We start from the raw sequence: 24,346 nt of genomic DNA, 5'->3' as shown, positions 1-24,346 counted from the left end.
AACAAAAATATTAACGCGTTAAATCGCTAGTTTACTGCGTTGAAATAACTTCACTTGATCAACTGAAGTTGCGAATTGTTGATTCATTTGATCAACTTCGAACTGAGATCAATGGTCTCCGCAGAGTGCGCTTTAATTTAAGACGGCGATATCAGGCAGGTTTTTGAACATCTGCTTTAGTATTTTTTTCTTCTTTTTTATTTATTACTATTTGTTTATAATTTTATTGTTCTTGTTAATATTTTTGTTAGAATTTTTGTTATGTTCTTATTTGTTGTTACCGTGAAAATTAAATAATAATAATAATAATAATAATAATAACTTTATTTAAACAAAGTACAGCATGGTACAGTATTGACGTCAAAAGAAAAGAAAACAATTAATAGTGTTCACATAAAGGAAATGCCAGCTACAAATAATAAAATATAACAATTTCCGATGATTCATTTCTCGGTCATCCATTCAAAGTATTCTTGCACAGTATAGTATTCATTTTCCAAGAGAATATTCTTGACAGTGATTCGAAACTGTTTTACTTCCATGCTTCTTGTTTCCAATGGTAGTGCGTTATATAATTTGACGGCTATATAATCGTATGTGTTTTGTGATTTGACCACTCGGTGATATGGAGTCACAATATTTTCTTTGTATCGGGTGTTGTGTTCGTGATTGTCTACGTGTTTCAGCATCAAATCTTTATTATTATGAGTATACTCTAGACAGGAGCGTATAAAACAGCACGGCAAGGTAAGTATTTTTAATTTTTTAAATTGGCTTCTACAACTCTCTTGATTTTTTAGTCCAGCCAGTATCCGAACTGCCTTCTTTTGCATAACGAAAATGGCTTCCATCTCTCTAGATGCACCCCACGTAATGATCCCATACGTCGCGATAGCATGGAAATATGCGAAGTAAACGCTTCGGAATGTCTCGGGTGGAAGGTTTGAACGTATTGTTTTAAGGCAATACAGAGCACTAGACAGTCGCCCTTTCAGGTTTGATATGTGTTTAGACCATTTAAGAGTTTCTGAAATAGTAACTCCAAGGAACTTTATGGATTTATCTATCACTCCATCGCATCGTCTTGTGTGAAAGGTAAGTATGTTTGTTTTTTCTTTATTCATCTTTAACTTATTTATGTAGAACCAATGTTCAGCTTTTTCTATATTTTGTTTTGTTTTTTCTTCCAGCTCCTTGATGTCGCCACTTCTCGTAATAAAAGATGTGTCATCTGCATAAAGACAAATTCGTTCTGCTGGAACACTACCTGGTAAGTCATTGATGTATATAAGGAAAAGTAATGGACCTAAGATCGAACCCTGAGGCACTCCACTTCTCACTTCTCTCCAGGTGGATTGTTTGCCCCTCCAAAAGACCGATTGTTTTCTAGTCTTCAGATATGATACCAAAAACCCCAGTGCAGTGTTCTTTATTCCATATTTTTCTAATTTGGCTGTCAGTATCGAATGGTCCACTGAATCGAAGGCTTTACTTAAGTCACAAAAGGCGATTTGGGTGAACTGTTCTTGATTGAAACCATGGATTACCGCTCCCAATACACTTAATAGAGCAGTTATAGCAGATTTTTGTTTTTGGTAACCATGTTGACAATTGGTAAACAATTTGTTATTGTTGAAATAGTCTACCAATTTTTCGTTAACCACTATTTCGAATATTTTTGATAAGGTAGGCAATATAGATATTGGTCTGTAATTACTACATACACTTTTATCTCCCTTCTTATGTACTGGTGTTATCTTTGCCGACTTTAGCTCCTTTGGAAAAACTCCTTCTAGTAGACATTTGTTTATAACAAAACATAGGTGTTTGCTTATAATTTGTTCTAATTGTTTTATTAGTGCTGATGACAGTTCATATATGTCCTTGGTATTTTTTGCCTTTAGGCCTTGTATTATATTCCCAATCTGCTGTTCGTCCACTTCACCCAGGGATACCATACTTGAAGTTGGCGAATCTATCAAGCTGATAGGATCTATGCAGTTGACTGTAGAGCGTCCTGGTGTAGTCTCAACCTGTGAGAAGAAAAGGTTTAAATCTTCAACATTCAGCTCTGGGTACTCTACTGGTGTTTTTCTAGACTTTCCCGTTTCTTGTTTGACTAATTTCCAAGCCGTTGAAATTTTATTATCGGATCGACTTATATACTTTCCATAAGCTTCAATCTTCGCTTGATTTAATTTCTTTGCGTATTCTGCTTTTAATGTCTTGTATATTTCCTGCAAGTGGCTCTTCTTTGTTACTCTAATTACTGTGTACAAGGCGTCTAATTTATTCTTTAATAGTTCTACACTCAGTGTTGGCCATTTCAGATTTTTACCCCCAGTTGTTTTTTTAGCTTTCACTTCAGGGAAAGCACTCTGAAAGCTTTTCATTATGGCTGAGTGGAATATTGTAAAACAGGTTTTTATTTATCGTTTTGGAAATTACATTCTTTTATTCAACTAAAATAAATTAACGCTGGATTTAACTAAATCTGCACTTAGAAATTTATGCAAATAATGGTTGTTTTTCAATGACAATTGAAAACGCCAACTCAGATCTTACGGAATATGTTTCCTTTTTTTGTTTGTTACGATTGAAATCAAAGCTTAACATTTTTGCGTATAACTCGAAAACGGTCAATGTTATCAAAATTTTCAAAGAGTGATAAAAGTTTCTAAAATAAATTTTCTATTAAAAAGTACAAAAATAAATGTAGGGTTACGAGCGAACAAAAAAGTTCTGAGCAAACAAATTTTAGGGACAGCCTGTATAGCATGGTTGTCGCCGCCCAATCAAAGTGAAAATTAGTTTAATGATTTTGCTTGATATTTGTTTACCCTGTACCAAATTTCAACGCTCTATCATAAATGGTATTGAAGATATTTAGAAAAATGTGTTAAAATATTTGAACTTTGATGGCCCATATCTTGACCATTTGAAGACTTTTATAATAATTTTTTTTCACGAATCGTCATCATTTTTGCTCTACTATATGAGGTTAATTTTATTCCCCGAGTCACCGGAACACCCTGTATAAATATACAGGTGGTCCGGAAATTGTGTTCATATATTTAAAGGTGTGATTCTACATAAAAAATCATGAAGGAAAGTTCATATAAAAATGTGTCCTAAAATGCTTCCTAGGGGAGGTAGAGCACTTTGAAGAAGACGTTCAATATGTGGTTATTTCTAAGTAAAATACTGCACACAAACATTAATATAACAGTATAGGCGGTTAATTTTATGCCCCGAGTCACCGGAACACCCTGTATACCCTGCTCAAAAAAATTAGGGGAACACTTTTCGATATACATATGTCACTTTTTAAATAATAGTTCTAGACAAATCAAATTTGGTTCACTTTAATGGCATATATTTAACTAAAGAAAATTACAAAAACAATGTTACAACTCTTAGTTATCAGTTATATTAGTTAACGGTATCGGTTGAATACATTTACTATGGTGAGATTCATATTTGTGTGTCGCAATGTGTTGTGGTGCCTTGTGTTGTGTCGCATCAGCAGCGATCCCGATGTCCGTCAGAGCAGTGGAGTGGGAAGTGACGCATAACGACAGATCAGACAAGTGTACACCTGTCTTATGACTCGTCAGATTTGCGTTTCTTCTTTCTTTCAATATTAAATTTAATTACATTTAACATTATCAGCATCACTCTCAAGCTCTTTAACCAGGCGTTGAAATTCTCCTTTAGCCTCTCTCTTTCTGTTCAGTGGATGAACCCAATATCTTCTCTCTTTTTCTTTTTTTTAGAAGAGTTGCCAGTACCATAAAATGAATATCTTCTTCATAATTTGAATCAGAAGATTCATGGGAAAACATTATAGACCCACGTATGAACTCTCTGAGTGCTACGATTGTATTGATTCAAAATATCGCCAGAGGGCGTCAGAACACAACATATAAATGTGAACACTAACCATTACGTCAGAGCGCATCACGACACAACACGTCAGACAAATATAAATCCGGCTTAAGTTAAACTCAGATTCAATATGCGCACTGGATGCAGGTGTACGACCGTAACCAAAAGATATCGTACAAATGTTGCCCCATAATGGAACCGTTTCTAATTTTTTTAACAAATAAACAGTTATTTGGGGACAGACCCGCGGATTATCTCTATCCTCTTCTTCTGATCGGATAACAGAATTTACTTCTTGTTTAGTTTCTAAACCCCAATAACCTCAACTAAAATTTTCTTTCACACTAAGACATTCATCATCATCTTTTTCGTGGCTGCAATTTATGGAATCTAAATCAATATCTAGTTGTTCTGTAGGCTCTTCGCTTTCTGTAGATATATCTTCGGACAGATGTATAGCAATCATTTATTTTACCATGCTGTACAGCCTTAGATCTACTTAATTAAGCGACAATTTATGACGTCATTAGCACTAACTCAAAAATGCAATACTTCAAATATTGTTTATAAAACAGGACGCGATAAATTTGTAAACTTTACGACAAATTACAACAAATTAAGCGACAATTAATACAATAATTTTTTTGTTCAAATCGCAAGATGTAGTGCCAACTTGATAGAGGTCTAAAAATGTGTTGAGAATTCTTGCTATTGTAATAGTATGGCAAGTTATACAGGGTGTATAAAAAGTATGGAATAATGGTTCTACAGCCTAAACTTCAACTTATATTAAAAAAAGTTTTAAATAAATGTAACTTGAAATATTTTCCGCATATTTTGACGTAGAAATAAAATAAAAATGATGACGGCAGTCTGAGTTGCGACATGGTGAGTGTGTTTTTTAAATGAAACACCCTGTATATTTTAAGGTTTTTGGATTCCTTTTGACAAGGTGTTGCGAAATGCCATAAGGTTTTAATGCTTTAAACTGCATAATTTTCGAGATATTGAAACTTTTATTTAAAAAGATTCGTTAGCAACAAAGATGTTTGGAGTCGATATAAGCTCCACCCATCCCTGTGACGTCAAGGCTTAGGTTGTCTATTCCATAATGACACCATAATAGACTGCCTAAGGCCCACTTTTACCACCTCTTGATAAATTTAGCCGATAGATAAATTGGTGCTCTTAGCCAATGAGAGCGCTTAAAACCGCTGTAACCATGGTAATTATCTATCGGTTAAATTTATCTAGAGGTGGTAAAAGTGGGCCTTAGGGCCGGTTTTTCAATATCTAGTTAAGACGAATTATCTGTCAATTAAAATTGTAGCTGATAGATAACGTCGACGAATAGGTTATCCACTCCTAGTTTAGGGTAATCTTATAGATAAATATGACATTTGGATACCCACCAGATTGAAGTACTGGTTAAGGGTATACCTATTAGATATTGTCAAAAAAATGTGAGTAAATGACAATAAAATCAAAATATAACGTCAAAAATAAATTAAGCTTATAATTGTGGTGATGGATAAGCAAGAGAAAGAAAAGATCATCAAATTTTAGTACAGCAGAAAAGAACTTGCTGATGGATTTGGCAAACGAATATAAAATTGTTATAGAAAATAAATAATAATCTAGTAATTAAAAAAATAATAATAATATAATCTATAATCTAATACAGTATAAACTCGTCTCAATTTTAACCAAGATCAACAAAACTGTCCTTTTTTAACCGAAATCTAACAAAAAAACGTGGTCGTCCAACTCCTCAAAGTGGTTTTGACTTTTGTCTTTCTTTTATAATATATGGTCGTCGTTTATAATTTAAGAGTTGGACAATATCCTCATCTTTATCGCTGTCTAATAAATATTCATGTAGGAATCCATTATAAAAGAGGTTTTCGAAAACAAAGCACAATACCGAAAGCACACAGGAATGGTAATCTCCAAAACACGATCAGCTGTTTATATCAACTTCATAAACTAAAGTCAATTATTAAAATTTCACCAATTACGTTTCATTTCCGTTTCTAATGTTAACGCTCAGGGGTAGCATCTATATTCTATCTCGTAGGTTGCTGCCTGTCGGGTAGAAAGTTGCTGGATAAACGGTTCACTGAGGTTATCTGTTAGGCAAGTTTATCCACGAGTTGCGTATCTAACAGATTTAACTCGACATTGATATACCGGCCCTAAGTCAGTTAGTTTATTTTATTTAAACACTAATGAAAAATTGCCGGTGATTTACCGGTGATGTTTGGAGTCGGTATAAGCTCCGCCCATTTCTATGACGTCAAGGCTTTGGTTGTCGCTATGTCAAACCTTTTTAAATAAAAGTTTCAATATCTCGAAAACTATGCAGTTTAAAGCATTAAAACCTTATGGCATTTTGTAAAAAGGAATCCAAAAACCTTAAAATATACAGGATGTTCCATTTAAAAAACACACTCACCATGTCGTAACTCAGACTGCCGTCATTATTTTTATATTATTTCTATGCCAAAACATGCGGAAAATAGTTTCAAGTTACTTTTGTTTAAAAGTTTATTTTATATAAGTTGAAGTTTATGCTGTAGAACCATTATTTCATACTTTTTGTACATCCTGTATAATTAGGTTTTATTAACTGATTCATATTGGGCTGCACTAAATATTGTTAAAATAAATCTTTAAACATTTTTATGATTCACCATTTTATGAGGCAAAGTTGGTTGCATTTATAATGAACTTTTGACTATTGCTTAAGAATTAATATTCTCTATAATTAATCCCTTCTGAAACATTTTCTTATCTTTTAGTTGATGAAGCTATTTGGGAACTTAAAACAAGATAAAATAAAAATTAAATCTTCAACTCCTGCAGATTTCTGTTAAGATTATCAAACAATTTTGAAAACCAGCGAATGATGAAAGTCTTTTTCTGATAATGAAGAGTATAAGATTATCTACTTCTGCTAGATTGTATACCAAAAAAGAACTTTATAATGTCTTAATAGAATGAAGATTGGCAAATGATCGGGTATAGTTAGAGATGTTGAGGTGGGGATAGGGCGTCGCGACGCTGTACGTCGTCCATTTAGTCCCGGTTTGAGAGGCAGTGGACGGCGGTATGTGGCTGTGGTTGCTGTTCGCGGCGGCGTTGGTGGCGGCCAAACGAGGCCCCTCGGCCCCAGAGCCCGTCATCGAAGAGGTGACGGCAAAGCAACTGGAACGCGTCCTCGCCGAGAAGGACTACGTGGCCGTATTCTGGTGTAAGTGAACCCCCCGATGACGGTTCGGTGTTTGAATTTAAGTTAATAGTTATTCCCGGGGAATGCGGAACGATCTCGTTCTCCGTCTGTACTTAGTAGCAGTGGGATTCGGGAGCGATCGGGGAACATTTGTGGAGTTGGATATCGTATCGCCAGATTTGGCTCGTGGACGTTCCACTCACGCGGCGTCGAGACCTCCACCTAAGAGGAGACAACTGAATGCTCTAAATTTAAAGTTTTCATTGCGCACACGCTTAAAACTTAAAAAAAGTTAACATAATTTTTTTTTGATTTAACTTAACTGTCAGACCTTGTTAATTTTCTTTTAATGTTTTGATGAATCGAGAAAAATTTTATGAGACGCTTAAATTTTTTATTATTTGTTTATAATCGAAATTGATCGGTATTAAGTCGGTGAAGACGTTTGACCTCCGAAAAATTTTCGTCTCGTCGTTCTCTCATTCTCAAATCTGAGACGGTTATTTTTGGGCATCATATGTTAGGCTACGTCACGTGCCGACTTTTCTTCGATGTATTTTTATTTTAAATCTTTTTAAATCATTTTCATCTTGACCGATTATGTTTTTTTAATTTCAAAGTCGTTTTTGAGTAGCAGTGAAATAAAGCGCTCCTCCTAAAAACTCCTCGAAATAAAACGTCTCCAGATAAAATGTTAGCAAACGAAAATAAACGAAACAAAAAGCTACCACGTCCCAGGGCCGTATCTAAAAATATTGGTCTTAACTCGGTTGTAGTTCTAAAAATGCTTGGAGTTTTGTCAATTTATCGACACGTCAATCTCAACCAATCAAGTTCGAAAAGTTTGTGGGAAACGCACTAAATCAAATTCTTCGCAAAAACTTAGATGTTAATTCTCATTTTTAAATTAGATTAGATATTTATTTTTTTTTCTTGGTTTAGATTAGGTTTTCAGATTTGGTTATCCGAAGTTGGCCCGGTTTATAATTGATGGTTTTAAATTCATTGGCTTTTGTCCAAATTATTGTATCAACTTCAGTTTTATCTAAATGATTTATTTTTCTATCTATTCTATAACGAGAATCTTGATTTCACCCATTTTTTTAATATAACATAAAAATACAATGTAAAAATCTATTTCGATTTATAAAACGATGTTGTTTCAAAATTTTTCTTGGCGCTTTCGACAGAGATTTCCGCGGGTTGAAAAAAAACGTGTTGCTCAATATGCGGGAGTGTGTAGGTATAATTCCGAGGCAAAAGCTCGTCGTGGAGGCCCTATCGGATGTCGTTTTCAAAAATAGATCCATGCTCGACGCTCAGAAAACGTAACTTCGCGTAATGTTTACGACCATTCACACCTACCTTCCAACAAATGTTGAATTGTATAACCAAAAATATTCTAGGAATTATTTAACGGTTTTAAAACAACGAATAAATCAAAATATGTTGATATTTTAAGTTATAAATTAAACTTATAAATAGTATAAAATTCGTGTGTTCGCCGCCATTTTGATTTAAGAAGTGCCAAATTGGTAATTTGCTGAGCGTCTTAATGAATAAAGAATTAATTTTCTTTCTCCTGGCGGCTAATTTGAATTTTGTTTGCTAAATTGTGTAAATCGTAATCGGTTATTGTCTGTTGGCAGCAGAATATAATATCATCATTAAGCTAATTATTTTGGATTTCTTAAAGGAGGTTTAAAAGTTTGTAATCCACATAATTCAGAAACAAATTGCAAAACATTAGGTAAATATTTGTCTCCAGATCACCCAGATCAGCACATTTAGAATAGAATATTTATTCAATCACGTGGGCTACATAAATAGATGTGACAAGTCCACATACATAGAACAATAAAACAAAATACAATAGTAAATTATATAATACGTTGTAACTAATAAAAATCACTATCTATCTAAAATTTCTCGTCTTCAATAGAACAGAATCTAAGAAGTACAGTTTTACAACTTGTTAAAATTTTTTGGGGTACTCCTTAGATCTAATCGATCGTGGTAATCTATTATAAATTCTTAGGAAGTCATAAAAGGGACTTCTTTCAAATGTAGAGGTGACATGTCGAGAGAGAACTAGATTATTTCCACCACGGGTATCATATTTGTGAGTAGAAATTACAAAACGGCTTATATTAATCTTTACATAAACCAAAGCCTTCAATAAATAGATGCATGGCAAGGGGAATAATCTAATGACGCGTTTCTGTGCCACAAACTTGTATATTCTAGGAAATAGCAGAGTGCGTAATATATATTTAATAGCGAATTTTTATTCAAACTTTTTTTAATTTCGAAATTGCATAATAGGCTGAGTTCATTGTTTTGCACACAGTTTCTATGTGATTTTCAAAAGAGAGAATGCCATCTAACATCAAACCAAGCAATCGTGTGTGTTGCGCAAATAAAAATTGATCTGAAAAACTAGCCGGCAATGTTCGATGCTTGTAAAAAGTGATGCAAACGGTTTTATCAACATTTAACTTAATTCTATGACGCTCACACCATACAGAACACTTTTTAACAGATTAGTCGTTAGTGTACATAACCAGATGAGTATCCTCAAGAAACCCGGGAAGGTCATTAATAAAAAGTATAAAAAGCAAAGGCCTCAAAATTGAACCCTGTGGAAACCCCATATCAACGGAAGACTCATCCGAGCAATCATTCGACAACATTACTCTGAGGGAACGATCGGTTAAAAAAAATACAATTCAGGATAGGACCACGGATACCCATACAATATAACTTTTCGCATAAGAAATTGGGATTGAGAGAGTCAAACGCCCTACTAAGGTCAAAAAACAATCCAACCACGTAATTGCCATTATCAAAATCGTAAATATATTGGACGAACTCAATTGAAGCAGTCTCAGTAGATAGCTTATGTCTGAAACCATGCTGGTAGCAACTAATAATATTCAGCTTGTCAAGAAAATCGAGAATCCTGTTACTAATTATTTTTTCAAATTTGAGATGTATGTTATACATAAATATAATTTGTATCATTATTTTCTTATTATGCTCTATCTTTAACCAATCAGATTCAAACGTGATCGATTTTGCAATAAGTGTAACATTTCTGATAGTGATGGACCGGATAGTGATTTTGCGAAGAGCCAATTACCGGATATTCGGCATCCCGTTTGACCGGATATCCGGTTATCTGATTGATATGTCAACTTATTTGGATCCAAGATACAAAATGAACTTTTTTATGCTGATGTAACTAACGAAGCAACTCTAAAAAGAGGATATTTTAATTAATAATTGGTGTTATTTCCACAAGGATCCTTCAAGAAATTAATTTTTTCTTCAAACGTCATTAAATGACAACTTTGTTGTCGTGTTTACTCGCGGTAGAAGTAAGTCATTGTTGCATAACGACGGTTGCTAAGATCAACATAGCAAAAAAGTACTTCAGCGTTATGGCGCTAAAGTAAATTTCACTTTAGCGCCATAACGTTGAAGAACATTTCACTTTAGCGCCGTATTATTTGCAACGTTTGAAGAAAAAATACTATGTTTTATTCGGAAGAGAAGCAGATTCGTTTGTGGCTGGTCCGTCATTGCCGGACTCACTTCGTTCGTCCGGCAAACTGTCGGACACGCCACAATTTTAACGGCTCATCTGTCATTAGCGACTCACTGCGTTCGTCGCTAAGCGACAGACCACGCCATAAAAAGCACTGCTTCTCTTCCATATAAAACAATATACTATTATAGGGAATTTTGAAAATTATCGATGAAAATTGCAACATCGAAAGTTTTATCAAAACTTCAAACATTGTTTTATCAAAAACTAAAAGTTATTTATCAAAACGGGTTGGTTCATTGGAAAGAGGACACTTTTATTAACACTTTGGGAAATTTTCATACTCATATTCCAAGAAATGGATTTTATATGAATTTTTAAAACTTAATCGGTGAAAATTGCAAAATTCGAAAAAATTGGCGATCATTGCAAAAATTTATTTCTCAAGAACTGAAAGTGATTTTTCGAAACGGCTTTTTGCATTAAAAGGAGGATACTTTAATTAATAATTGGTGATATTTCCACAAGGAGCCTTCAAGAAATTAATTTTATAACGAATTTTGAAAATTATTAATGAAAATTGCAACATCGAAAGTTTTATCAAAATTTTAAATATTGTTTTCTCAAAAACTAAAAATTATTTTTCAAAATGGGTTGGTTCATTGGAAAGAGGACACTTTTATTAACACTTTGGGAAATTTTCATACTCATATTCTAAGAAATGGATTCTATACGAATTTTTAAAACTTAATCGGCGAAAATTGCAAAATTCGAACAAATTTTCAATCATTTCAAAAATTTATTTCTCAAGAACTGAAAGTGATTTTTCAAAACGGCTTTTTGCATTAAAAAGAGGATGCTTTAATTAATAATTGGTGATATTTCCACAAGGAACCTCCAAGAAATTAATTTTGTAGCGAATTTTGAAAATTATCGATGAAAATTGCAACATCGAAAGTTTTATCAAAATTTCAAATATTGTTTTCTCAAAAACTAAAAGTTATTTTTCAAAACGGCTTTTTGCATTAAAAGGAGGATACTTTAATTAATAATTGGTGATATTTCCACAAGGATCCTCAAGAAATTAATTTTATAGCGAATTTTGAAAATTATCGATGAAAATTGCAACATCGAAAATTTTATTAAAATTTCAAATATTGTTTTCTCAAAAACTAAAAGTTGTTTTTTAAAACGTGTAAGTTCATTAGAAAGAAGACACCTTTATTAACACTTTGGGAAATTTTCATACTCATATTCCAAAAAATGGATTTTATACGAATTTTTATAACTTAATCGGCGAAAATTGCAAAATTCGAAAAAATTGTCTATCATTTCAACAATTTCTCAAGAAATGAAAGTAATCTTACAAAACAGCTTTTTGCATTAAAAAGAAGATACTTTAATTAATAATCGAAAGTAACAACGACAGTTCTGTTAGCAATGAATGTGATGATGAATTACAAGCGAAGAGAAGAAAAATCCAACACCTAAAAGAGATACTAATTCTTGTCAGTGGTGAAGTATTAAGTAATAGGTTTTTAATATCCGGCCAAAGCCGGATATTTGGTAACTATCCGGTATCCGGCCGGATTTAAAAAATATGGCCGTATAGGCCGGATATCCGTTCCACCACTAGTTTCTGATAGTTATATCTCTTTTATGAAGCCAAACACTCGCATGTAACATCCTTACGACACTGATTTTGCTTCATTGTGATTACACGCAGTATCTTGTACAATGCCGAAATTGGTAGTTCACATACTCAAGTTTCTGAAAATTTTGTTCATTCTCTTCTAGTCTGGACACCTCAGTTTAGTAAAATTTAGTCAAATATAGCTTAGTTTTTATATTGGCTAGATTAATGCAGATCATGTTGGGTAGTTCTTCTAGTACTGGTTGGGTACTTAGTTAGAAGAGTACGTGACCAGATTAAGAACGTTATAACACACGAAGAACTAAATATGTAGTATGTTATTGGATTCATAAAAATAAGGCAAAGATACTGGAGAGACCATGTCATTAGAATGACGGACAAAGTGGGCAAAGAAAGAAAGTGGGTTTTTCTTCCTTTACCCACAAAAATAGACTTCGTGGACATCGGAACTTTCTGGCAGACCACCTAAGAGATAACATGAAAGCACCTCAAGAGGATTAATAAGTTAAAACAGAAAACAATCATAACATCACAATTCTTATAGAACTTCTATTATTGAATGCGCCAACATCAAAATATAATAGGAAAAATTTGTCTGTCATTCATAAAGGTTGGTCATCTTTGAAATCATACTAAAAAACATCTCCTTGGAGCTAGATACATTACCTTTTTAAAGCTGTCCTAGATCATGACGAAACAATTCAAAATGGCTGAAGTACTTCGTTATGTAGAAAACGAAGATGGGACTTATGGGAAGACATAATTCAGCTGCATTATTGAAATGTCTTCGGACGTGGTTAGATTATACGGAAAATGTGGTTAATTGCTGGAAGCTTTTACAACGGGACGGAATGATGCAAATAACCCAAACAAAGCAGCGATGTCTAAAATTGCCGAAATATATGATGTGATGAAAAAGTCCAAAGTCAACACCTGATTTTATAATGTCTGGCTTTAAGTGTATTCAGTTACTAATCGTAGTGAATATGCAACGAATTTCACTTAAGATGCTATATACTACTGCACTACTACAACTACTTACTTTGTCCCACATAAAATGCAATATGTCAATATAATTTGACATTACAGTAAAACTTCGATATAACGGATCAATACGGGGAACGCAGTGTCTGTTATAGCTCAATAAAAATATACAACAATCTCGCTGAATAACAAATAAAACTAGACTAACACTAGCACTAGAACTAGAAACATTCCGCATAGCCGTGCGTCTCTTAAGACGGCTAAACTTAAATGATTCTACTTCTAGGTCTAATGTTAGTTCCAGTGACAGTGGTAGGCAGCGCTAGTTAGCATAAGATATTACTATGTTCCATTTTTTTGTTGTACTAAACCTAGAACTAACACTAGACCTAGAACTAGAAACAGTCGGATTTGGCCGTGCGTCTTCCGATACTTTCTAGTTCTAGGTCTAGTATTAGTTCTAATTTTACACTAGCACTATCACTAGAACTAACACAAGACCTAGAACAAGAATCATTCGGGTTTAGCCGTCTTGGGAGATGTGCGGCTAAATCCGAATGTTTCTAGTTCTCGGTCTAGTGTTAGTTCTAGTTTTGCACTACTACTATTACTAGAACTAGCAGTAGAACTAACACAAGGTCTAGAACCAGAAACATTCGGGTTTAGCCGTGCGTCTCTTAAGACGGCCGAAAACTCATGGTTATCATAAGGATGTTACGTTTTTCCAAGCAAAACTTTTTCTTTGTAAAATTACCCAATGCCTGTACTATTAAGCTATGTTGCATTTTATGTGGGACAGTGCAAGTGCATAGTAGTTTCATAACTATGGTTACAGCATTCATATATTGGGAGTTATATGTAATTCCCGGTAGTGCCAACCCATTAAACTTCTAATTTGGTTTGAAATATGCGAATTTTGGTATCCCTATAAACATGGTCGTTCTATTTGTTACCTAGATATAAATAAGTATAATACCGATGCTAGACGCTAGAAAAATACTTTCAAATTGATATAATATCTATTTATTTAGTAAAAAATTACTAATTACTAAACCTAGAACTAACACTAGACCTAGAACTAGAAACATTCGGGCTTGGCCGTGCGTCTTCCAATACTTTCTAGTTCTAGGTGTAGTATTAGTTCTAGTTTTGCACCAGCACTATCACTAGAACTAACACAAGACCTAGAACTAGAATCATTCGGGTTTAGCCGTCTTGAGAGACGTGCGGCTAGTTAGTTTTGCATTAACACTATCACTAGAACTAACACTAGATCTAGAACTAGAAAGTATCAAGTGTTGCCTTTAATTACTTGAAAAAGCAATAAATTCATCAAATTTTCATATTTTCGTACTTTTCTCGATATTGACGCATCTTAGAGCAAAAGTCAAATAGAGCAATATTGCTAAGCATAAAATTAGCTATAGCTTTGGTTCCAAAAGTTTGATTATACATGCTACATTTCCCGAGTGTTACCATTAAAAATTTGAAAATGCAACAAATTCATCCAAATTTCATATTTCCGTATTTTTGTCAATATTTATGCATCCAAGAGCAAAAGTGAAAGAGAGCAATATTGCAAAGAATAAAATTAGCTACAACTTTCGTTTCAAAAGTTTTTTTATAACATGCTCAGTTTCCCGAGTACTACCATGAACTACTTGATAAAGGAACAAATTTATGCAATTTTCATATTCTTGCATTTTTCTGGAAATTTAAGCATCTAGGAGCAAAAGTGGAACAGAGCAATATTGCTAAGAATAAAATTAGCTACAACTTTCGTCCTAAAAGTTTTTCTATAACATGCTCCGTTTCCCAAGTATTACCATTAACAACTTGAAAAAGCAATAAATTCATCCAATTTTCATATTTTCGTATTATTCTCAATATTTATGTATCTAAGAGCAAAAGTGAAAGAGAGCAATATTGCTAAGAATAAAATTAGCTACAACTTTCGTTCCAAAAGTTTTTTTATAACATGCTCTGTTTTCCGAATGTTACCATTAACTTGAAAAGGCCACAAATTCATCCAATTTTCATATTCTTGCATTCTTCTGGAAATTTAGGCATTTAATAGCAAAAGTGAAAGAGAGCAATATTGCTAAGAATAAAATTAGCTACAACTTTCGTCCTAAAAATGCTCCTTTTTCCGAATGTTACCATAACAACTTGAAAAAGCAACAAATTCATCCAATTTTCATATTTCCGTATTTTTCTCAATATTTACGCAACAGAGACGAAAAGTGAAAGAGAGCAATACTGTTAAGAATAAAATTAGCAACAACTATTGTTCAAAAAATTTTTTTATAACACACTCTGTTTCCCGAGTGATACCATTAACAACTTGAAAAATGAACAAATTCATACAATTTTCATATTTTTACATTTTTCTCGACATTTAGGCATTTGAGAACAAGCAGGTGATACAGATCAATATTGCTAAGAATAAAATTAGCTACAACTTTGATCTAGATCTAGTGTTAGTTCTAGTTCTGCATTAGCACTATCACTAGAACTAACGCAAGACCTAGAACCAGAAACATGCAGGTTTAGCCGTGCGTCTCTTAAGACGGCTAAACCTAAATGTTTCTAGTTCTAGGTCTAATGTTAGATTTAGTGACAGTGGTAGGCAGCGCTAGTTAGCATAAGATATCACTATGTTGCATATTTTTATTGCACTAAAACTAGCACTATCACTAGAACTAGAAACTAGTTTGTTGCATTATGCACTATGTTGCACATTTTTATTGCACTAAAACTAGAACTAATACAAGACCTAGAACTAGAATCATTCGGGTTTAGCCGTCTTGGGAGACGTGCGGCTAAATCCGAATGTTTCTAGTTCTCGGTCTAGTGTTAATTCTAGTTTTGCACTAGCACTATTACTAGTACTAGCACTAGAACCAGAAACATTCGGGTTTAGCCGTACGTCTCTTAAGATGGTCGAAAGCTCATGGTTATCATAAGGACGTTACGTTTTTCCAAGCAAACCTTTTTCTTTGCAAAACTACCCAATGCCTGTACTATTAAGCTATGTTGCATTTTATGTGGGACAGTGCAAGTGCATAGTAGTTTCGTAACTATGGTTACTGTATTCATATATTGCGAGTTATATGAAATTCCCGGTAGTGCCAACCCATTAAACTTCTAATTTGGTTTGAAATATGCGAATTTTGGTATCCCTATGAACATGGTCGTTCTATTAATAATACCGATGCTAGATTTTATTATTTGCAATTCTACTAAGCAAATACTTTCAAATTGATATAATATCTATTTATTTAGTATTAATTAATATGTCATCATATTTAAGATAAAAATTAATTATATTTATTTTTTTTTGTAGATGCAAGAAGTTGTACTACCTGCGATAAAGTCCTGTACGAACTTGAACAGATCGACGATGACACCGATACATTCGGCGTTGATTTCGTTAAGATCAACGATAAACGACTCGCGAAACAGTATGGAATTACGAAGTTTCCGGCCCTTACTTATTTCCGGGAAAAACAGCCCATCATCTATGAAGGTAAACGTCTATTTATAACGTTCGTCGTGTTTGGACCGAATGTTATCTTGTTCATTGGGTGTAAAATGAATCACTTTGTTGTGTTTCAAAAGCATCGGATAACGGAGTCGGGTCGATTTTGATTTCAAAGGATTTATTTTATGTGAAATTATTCCTTGTTACTTGTTACCAAGCGCGATTATTATCGTTTTCGAGTTACGCCTGTTTGACGTAATGTTTCTTTAGCGTTATTATCATGGAAAATCATTCGGATTTGTGCCAACAGTTATTTTAATTCGTTACAAATCAAATGAATCTAAAAAAAAACAAATGTTTAAATTAATTTAAATCATTTGATTAATTCCTTTTTGTAATTTTTATTTGTAATTAGGTGACTTAATGGACGAGGAAAACGTTTTGGAGTTTTTAACAAGTTTGGAAGCGATGGATCTTCCCGATAGAATAGAAGAAGTGAACGCGAGGATTCTAGATAAAATTGTACAAGAAACTGAATACGTAGCAGTGTTATTTTGTAAGTAATTATTTTAGTGGGCCCAAACGTTCAAAATGAAAATTAATGTTAGCTATTTATTCCGTTTTGTTTTGAAATTAATCGTTTTACATGGCAGTAAATAAGCTTAATTTTCGGTTGGTTCGTCCAAATAACTCATTGAAACAAGTCCAAATGGACTTATTAATGAAAGTAGTTCCGATATCGCGTGTTGAGATGACGAAATCGCATTCCTTCGTAATTCGTAATTTTCGCGATATCGCGTAGGTGTTTTCGGTGCCAACAAGTTTTTAAAACAGTTGGGTGCCAAAAAACTGAAAAAGAATATTTTGGGGTTAATGCTATTCAAACGAGAACAATACATTATTTATTTTTAAATGAGTCATTTTATTTTCTGCCATTACGTAAAATTAAATTGATATCATCCCCTGTTTGAAACACTTTTTTACAATACGCAAGGATGATAACAATGTTACAGGTCCGGAAAAATCTTCGTGCGATCGTCTAGGTGTAAGTAAGTAAATAAAATTAAAGTAATGATCGCCCCGATGCTGAAATGATCCTTTTTTCAGTTGCACGTTCTTCTAGCCTTTTTTCAGGCAAAATTGTACTGTTTACTCCTTTTCTATCCATTATTTTTTTTATAACATCACCGATTTTCGATTAGATGCAATTACACTTTACTTTTTGCAATTAACACTTTTTTCTTCAAACGTCAAAAAGGGTAACTTTACCGACTAATACAGTCAGCGGCATAAAAAACGCATCACCTAAAATGATGACCTATTTCAAATTGCAATAACTTTTGATATAATATAATGATATTAATGATACAATGATATTAACATTGATATTAATGATACAATATCTTTTATTATACATTGATTAAACCACACTGGATATTTACGAGCCCCAACTTGCTTTTTCGGGACACAATCAGCTAAGATATCATATAGAATATCATAAAATACAGCAACTGCATCATCCACATTATCATACGTACTCAAAAAAGAAAAATCCGTTTGGCTCTAACTGTTTATTTGGAGAACGTCGCACGTAACATCTACCATCAGGTCTGTATAAATTGCATTTAAATTCGTCGCTCCAAATTACGCAACTCCAGAAAAAGGGAAGAGATTCATTCAATATGGCTTTTTACAAATTCCCAGCGCTTTTTACGGTTACCAAGTGAAACATTCGGTTTTTTTTTAACTTTAGCATCCCCGGAGATTGTTTTCCAGAAGTCGTTGTCTGACAGTCCTACTTGCAATGTTGACATCATGTTCCTGCTACATTGTGGCTCTTATATGTGAAGAAGTAACGGAAGAATCTTCGAGCACCTGTCGGACAATTAAGGAATCTTCTCTTTTTCCGATTTTTCTGCGCCTTGATCATTTTTGATTAGAAAACTTTTATTATTTCGATAATGTTTGAGTGCATTTTGAACTTTTTTACGCGAACTCCTAATAGGTTGGGCAATTTTACTTATATTTCTTTTTCAAACATTTCTCTTTTTTCCTCCTCTGTACAACTTTTTTTGCATCCCATCTCAATCATGTTTAAACAATTTTCGTTTAAATTGACTTAACTGACTTTTATACTGCGTTTAAATCAAATTCAACTATCAATACGAACTTCATACGGAACAGACATTGCCAATGCCAGGGTGTGCTAATTAAAATGCCAACTTATAGTAAACATATTTGCGAAAAAAGACGTGTAACAATTTAAGCAGCGATAAAATGTTACTACAACGAAGCCATTACAAACGATACAGTATAAGTCAATACAAACAAATCAAAAATTATGTTAAAATGCCGTTACACCGAACCAAAAATGTACATTAATACAATGAAAAACTACATTGAGACAATGAATTGAGTTATGGATTTTCAGCCGATGAACCAATTCATTGTCTCAATGAAGAGTGTTACATTAATTATATGAGATCGATTTTCATTGTTTAATGAACAATTTTCATTATTTAATGAACAATTTTAATTGTTTAATGAACAATATTTATTATTTAATGAAAATTTGTCATTGTTTAATGAACATAATTGATTGACGTTTTTCATTAATAGAATGAAACTAATCTTTGTCTTAATGAATTATTTTTCTTTATTCAACGTAATTAAATTGAAAATGTATTATTTTTTGGTTTTTCGAAGATGGTGTATCCGGTCTTTTACTTCACTAAGACTACCACCAACAAATATTAGGACTGCTTCCTGCGAATCTTTGATGGTGTATCTAGTGGTTGACTTTTTTGCAGTCACATCTTTCTTAATACTTTTGGCTGTGGGCACCAAATAGCCATGTAGTATCCAAATTAAAGCAGCATTGCGTCCATCTGTGAAACCATAAATAAAGTAAATGGTCTTTGTAACAATTTGACTTACTTTCAGAGATTGTGATGTCAGCAAGCCTTCCAATCAGAATTTTCACTGACTTGTCTTTGACATGGTTTTCTAAGCTTAAAATAAGTATAGATTTTTGCCAAACTCTGTCCCATCCTTCCAGCAACCCATCTTTGCTATTAAACGCTGATTTGAAATCCATGTCAATCTAAAACATAATACACTTAAATTAAAAAAAAAATTGAATTAGTATTTATACCAGTCTATAACCAGATGGGGTTTTATAAAAAAGCCATTTTTCGATAATCTCGTTGGTACATTTTGATGCCTTAATGCACTGGAGCCGGTATCCCCAACATACTTTCCATGTAGCATCAAACTATTCTGAAGTGAGATTATCGAATTTAAGAGCCCTCAAATAGGATTCTGCATCTTCTTCAGGTTCTGAAAATAGGGTTTTTTTAGAACTTTTAATCAAGCTGTGAGTGCAGATTTACCTGTTAGAATACCTCGACCTTTTTTCACCTTTTTTTGTTGTATTGAAGTTATATATTTGGAAACACCCCTCTTGCAGGTCGTCACTGAGTTGTAGTACTTAATATAAATCGTACCTCTTCTTTCCGTGCAGTAATACTCCTGCATTTAAAATTGTCAATTAAACATTATAGTATTATAATGATTATATGTATGTCAGTAAATAAATTATGTTGATTTTGAAAGACGTTTCAATTTGAAGAAAGAATTAGGACTTACAAGCTTTTCTAAAGGGAATCTTTCAGAAATTCTTCTTTCTGTATGTTTTCATTGGTGGTGGCACTAATTTTTTTTTTCAGGTTGAACACATGGCAAGGTTACTGCAATATTAAAGTTTTTACTTTGATCTATTGATATTTCGTTAAAACTATCATTTGATATTAAGGAGTTTATAGAAAATGCATTCGTAGAATAATAAACCCGAATAACATGTCTCTTAAAAGAAGCTAAATTTTGAAAACCCTGACTACATTCCAGACATCTGAATGTGGAATTTTAGTTTAGATTATGTAAACGTTTGAAATGGTTACTAATAGGTAAAGCTATCTATAAACCACTACAAACTGAAAAAATAACAGTTGATAACAAAACGAAAAGCGTTAGATAGCTATTTTTGTCTTACCTGTAGATTCTATATCTTTTTGGAAAAATATACACTTCTTCACTCAACTGATCACTGTTAAAGATGCGACAATGCGACGAGTTAACTTGATCTATGGTTATAATATGTTATAGATAGCGCAGTGGTCTGACGATAAAGAAATCGCTGACTTAAATTCGCGGAATACGGCGGTGTAGGTTTGTGATTGATGAATTTTATTCATTGATATAAAGAACAATATTCTTAGCAGTTAAAATCATTGCATTGAGGAAACTTCTTCTTTAATACAATGAAGTATTTACATTATATCATGTTAATACCATGTAAAGTTTGATGAACACCTTCATTACAATTACAAAAAAACTTCTTTGAGCCAATGAAAGGTCTTCATTACTATAATGATTATATTTCATTGTGCTAATGAATATGCGTTCATAATATTGATAAACAGGGTTTTTAGTCTATGAACAAATCTTCATTACGTCAACGAAAACCTTCATTGAGACAATGAAAATCAGTCAACAACCACTGTTCATTGATATTATGAGCAACATTTTTTTCAGTGATATAGTTCGAAATATGGATAGTACTACTTGAATTTGCAAGGGTGTGCTAATTAACGTGCCAGCAGTGTATAAAGCTTAGTTACTTTTGATGTTTTTCAAATGGCTTTTTCTTAAGGTTTCTAAATGGAACAACCTGTATATTGTATGCTAGTTGAATTGCTCATCAAGTTCCCTTTAATTAATGATAAGTATGTCATATGTCTAACTTTAATAGTTTTCCTGATATTTAGAATTTAAAGAAAAGAATATAATATATTCTGTCCTTTTTTTTGTCACTTTTTTTTCTTTCTTCATTTTTGTTTGTCTGTCATTTGTAAATCAGTAATATTATATTAAAATACAATTTTAAAAAGAACTTTAATAAATAAATAATCAAAACGTGATAAAAATACAAAAAATAGAAGAACAATAAATCCCTTTTCTAATTACTAAATTATTTGAAGGAAATGCAGCAACAAACTATAAATAATTATTGAACGTTACTCAACAAGTAGGTATTAATTTAATTAATATTTAGAAGTTGTTATGGTATTAATGCGCTGTATAAAAGACCTTGAGGTATCTCTTAACATGTGCATCTTATTTTCTCTAAAGTCGTAAATTATATGGTAGAACAATTGTATATTTTATTACTTACATCTTTTTAAATCTCATAAAGTACCAAGTCATATTAAAATTTGGTATATAGCAGCAAAATTATTTTACATTATAAAATATTAATCAAATAATAAAAGGAAGAACAAAAAAACTGATAAAAATAGACAGAATATAATATTAAGTACAATAACGCATATTTTATTACACATTTTTCTTTAAACTCTAAATATCAGGAAAACTGTTAACGTTAGACATATGACATACTTATCATTAATTAAAAGGAACATGATAAGCAATTCAACTAGTACACAATATACAGAATGTTCCATTTAAAAAACTTAAGAAAAAGCCATTTGAAAAACATCAAAAGTAACTAAGCTTTATGAACACGCTGCATAAAGCTTGATATCCGGGGAGTTTTTGAGGTCATTGATGGCCGGTACAGAAAGTGCACACTGTGAAAGTGGAGCATGCAAATGAAACCGCTGCAGCTAGGAGTTGATAAGCGATTAATATCTAGATTTGGAACCATTCTTCAGGTATTTATAAAACAACTTCCTCAAATTGCTCACTATGACAATGACAAGGAAAAAAACATATTTACCTAGGATACTACCAAACTGTTTATGGAGGTATATGACTGGTACAGGATACCTTCCAGCCTACATAATATCTATGGCTTTCAAACATGCCCTTGTTCCAATAGAGATTCAGAGGAGGCACAGGAGGCAAGGAATAAGGACATGAGGCGATTCATAGCTCAGCACACTAGAAAGTCCTCATATATAAAAACCTGTGAAGACTTAGTTCACATGCTTTTAATGTCATCAAATCCTGTTATTACAGGCCTTAGAACGTTCCAGAAAGTCTCATTAAAGGAGCTGAGGCAAGAGAGCTGATCACGGATTCAGTGGAAGAGGATATAATTGATGAGCAGCATAGCGAAGCGGAGAAGGATTCTCCAAGCGAATCGGAAGATGATTCGGATTTTGAATTTTTATAAATATAGTTCTTCCTTTTACTAAAAACTAAATTAGCTTTTTGCTTTCGAATTTTTAAGAGGCAGGATTTATAGTTACCCTTTTTATTATTAACCTATCCTTTACTGTATACCCTTAGCTCTATTATCCTGCAGTTTTGATACCACAGCAATAAGGGGTTATTAAATATATTTTTTGCCTGAGCAAATTTTTGTTACAACCTGCCCTTACTCCGGGTTGGTTGTCACAGACTATGGGGTTGGTTGTCACGGGTTATTTAAATGGGAAAAATGACATTCAAAATTAGCCAGGCTAATAAGGGCCATTAATATATTAATCACATTCTGCTGCACTTTCACAATTTTGACAAGTATAACAGTAATTCAGTCCGGGAGTACATGATTCGTCTTACATTCTACACCAGTGGTTCTCAACCTTTTCGTGGTGGCGGAACACTTTTGACAGTAATAAAAAATAGCGGAACACCATCTTTAGTTAGAAAGGCTAAGAGTACCTATCTTGGAAAAGTTTAACAAACGACACCATAAACAATAATAATAATAAGTTTATTGCCACATAGCTTATACAGGAGAAAAATAATATATATGTATACATAAATGCATTAATTAATAGTGTATGTTGACAAAAGGTCAGTTTATCGCCAAGAGCGATGTCTTCCAAAAGACCCAACCAGCAATGTATGTAAAAAAAATAATCAATATGGCATTATTAAATAATTCAACATTTATGTAAAAAGAAGAAAAAGACCAGAGAAAAAGGAAAAAAAAAGAAGAAACACAACGAGTACAGTTGATAGAGAGGAGGAAAAAAAGAGAAAAGAAAAAAAAAAGGAACAGAGAAGAGAAGCAGGTGACATCAAGAGTTAGATTCAGATAATTGCAGTGTTAATAGATAATCCCTTAAGCAGACCTTAAATGTTAGAAAACTCCGAGTGTTGCGTATTTCCGTAGGTAAACTATTCCAAAGCTTTATAGCCTGCACCATGAAAGATCCATGATATCTCTCGGTACGATGAATGGGAAATATGAGTAAGATATCAGACTGTGTTCTAGTAGGCAGACCACGAGACGACATGAATTGAAAGTTTGTGTACAAGTATACTGGGGTCCAAGAAGAAAATATTTTATATAATGTAGTCAGTATACGGAAGGATCTGCGCTTTTCGACAGTCAACATACGAAGGTGATTTCGATATTGCGTCACATGGTCGTACTTGCCCAGGTCAAAAATAAAGCGTAGGTAATTGTTCTACAATAGCTATATTAATTTTAAAAATTAACTTGTCGTGTTTGCAGATATCCCTGATATTTGGCCTTATATAATGCTACTCTCATTTCATCTTCTAAATTGCTTAATCTTT

At 33.1% G+C, this 24,346-nt stretch overlaps 1 protein-coding gene and 1 long non-coding RNA gene across 8 annotated transcripts in view; both read left to right on the top strand.

Moving 5' to 3' along the window:
* Positions 1 to 1,394, top strand: LOC139429413 (uncharacterized). Of its 2 annotated transcripts, XR_011640058.1 has the most exons (3): positions 17 to 747; positions 801 to 1,095; positions 1,191 to 1,394. It is a non-coding gene; the product is annotated as an uncharacterized lncRNA (long non-coding RNA). The 2 variants fall into 2 exon arrangements; XR_011640057.1 differs by having other exon boundaries at positions 1 to 1,095.
* A 5,577-nt stretch (positions 1,395 to 6,971) lies between these two features.
* The window catches only part of LOC111418597 (hulk), a 79,281-nt gene continuing 61,906 nt past the window's right edge, over positions 6,972 to 24,346 (top strand). For 3 of the 6 annotated variants that reach the window (XM_071195331.1, XM_071195329.1, XM_071195334.1), the window contains exons 1-4: positions 6,972 to 7,141; positions 16,655 to 16,837; positions 17,208 to 17,348; positions 17,806 to 17,841. In XM_071195331.1, coding sequence (XP_071051432.1) covers positions 7,000 to 7,141; positions 16,655 to 16,837; positions 17,208 to 17,348; positions 17,806 to 17,841 — 502 coding nt within the window. In that variant the 5' untranslated portion in view covers positions 6,972 to 6,999. The remainder of the gene's footprint in view (positions 7,142 to 16,654; positions 16,838 to 17,207; positions 17,349 to 17,805; positions 17,842 to 24,346) is intronic. The other 3 variants (XM_071195332.1, XM_071195330.1, XM_071195333.1) reach the window with 2 other exon arrangements.

Source organism: Onthophagus taurus, chromosome 3 (genome assembly GCF_036711975.1).
Source record: "Onthophagus taurus isolate NC chromosome 3, IU_Otau_3.0, whole genome shotgun sequence".
NCBI classification, from domain to species: domain Eukaryota; kingdom Metazoa; phylum Arthropoda; class Insecta; order Coleoptera; family Scarabaeidae; genus Onthophagus; species Onthophagus taurus.
Note: the sequence above shows the minus strand (reverse complement) of the source record. Positions and strands in the feature narration are given on the sequence as shown.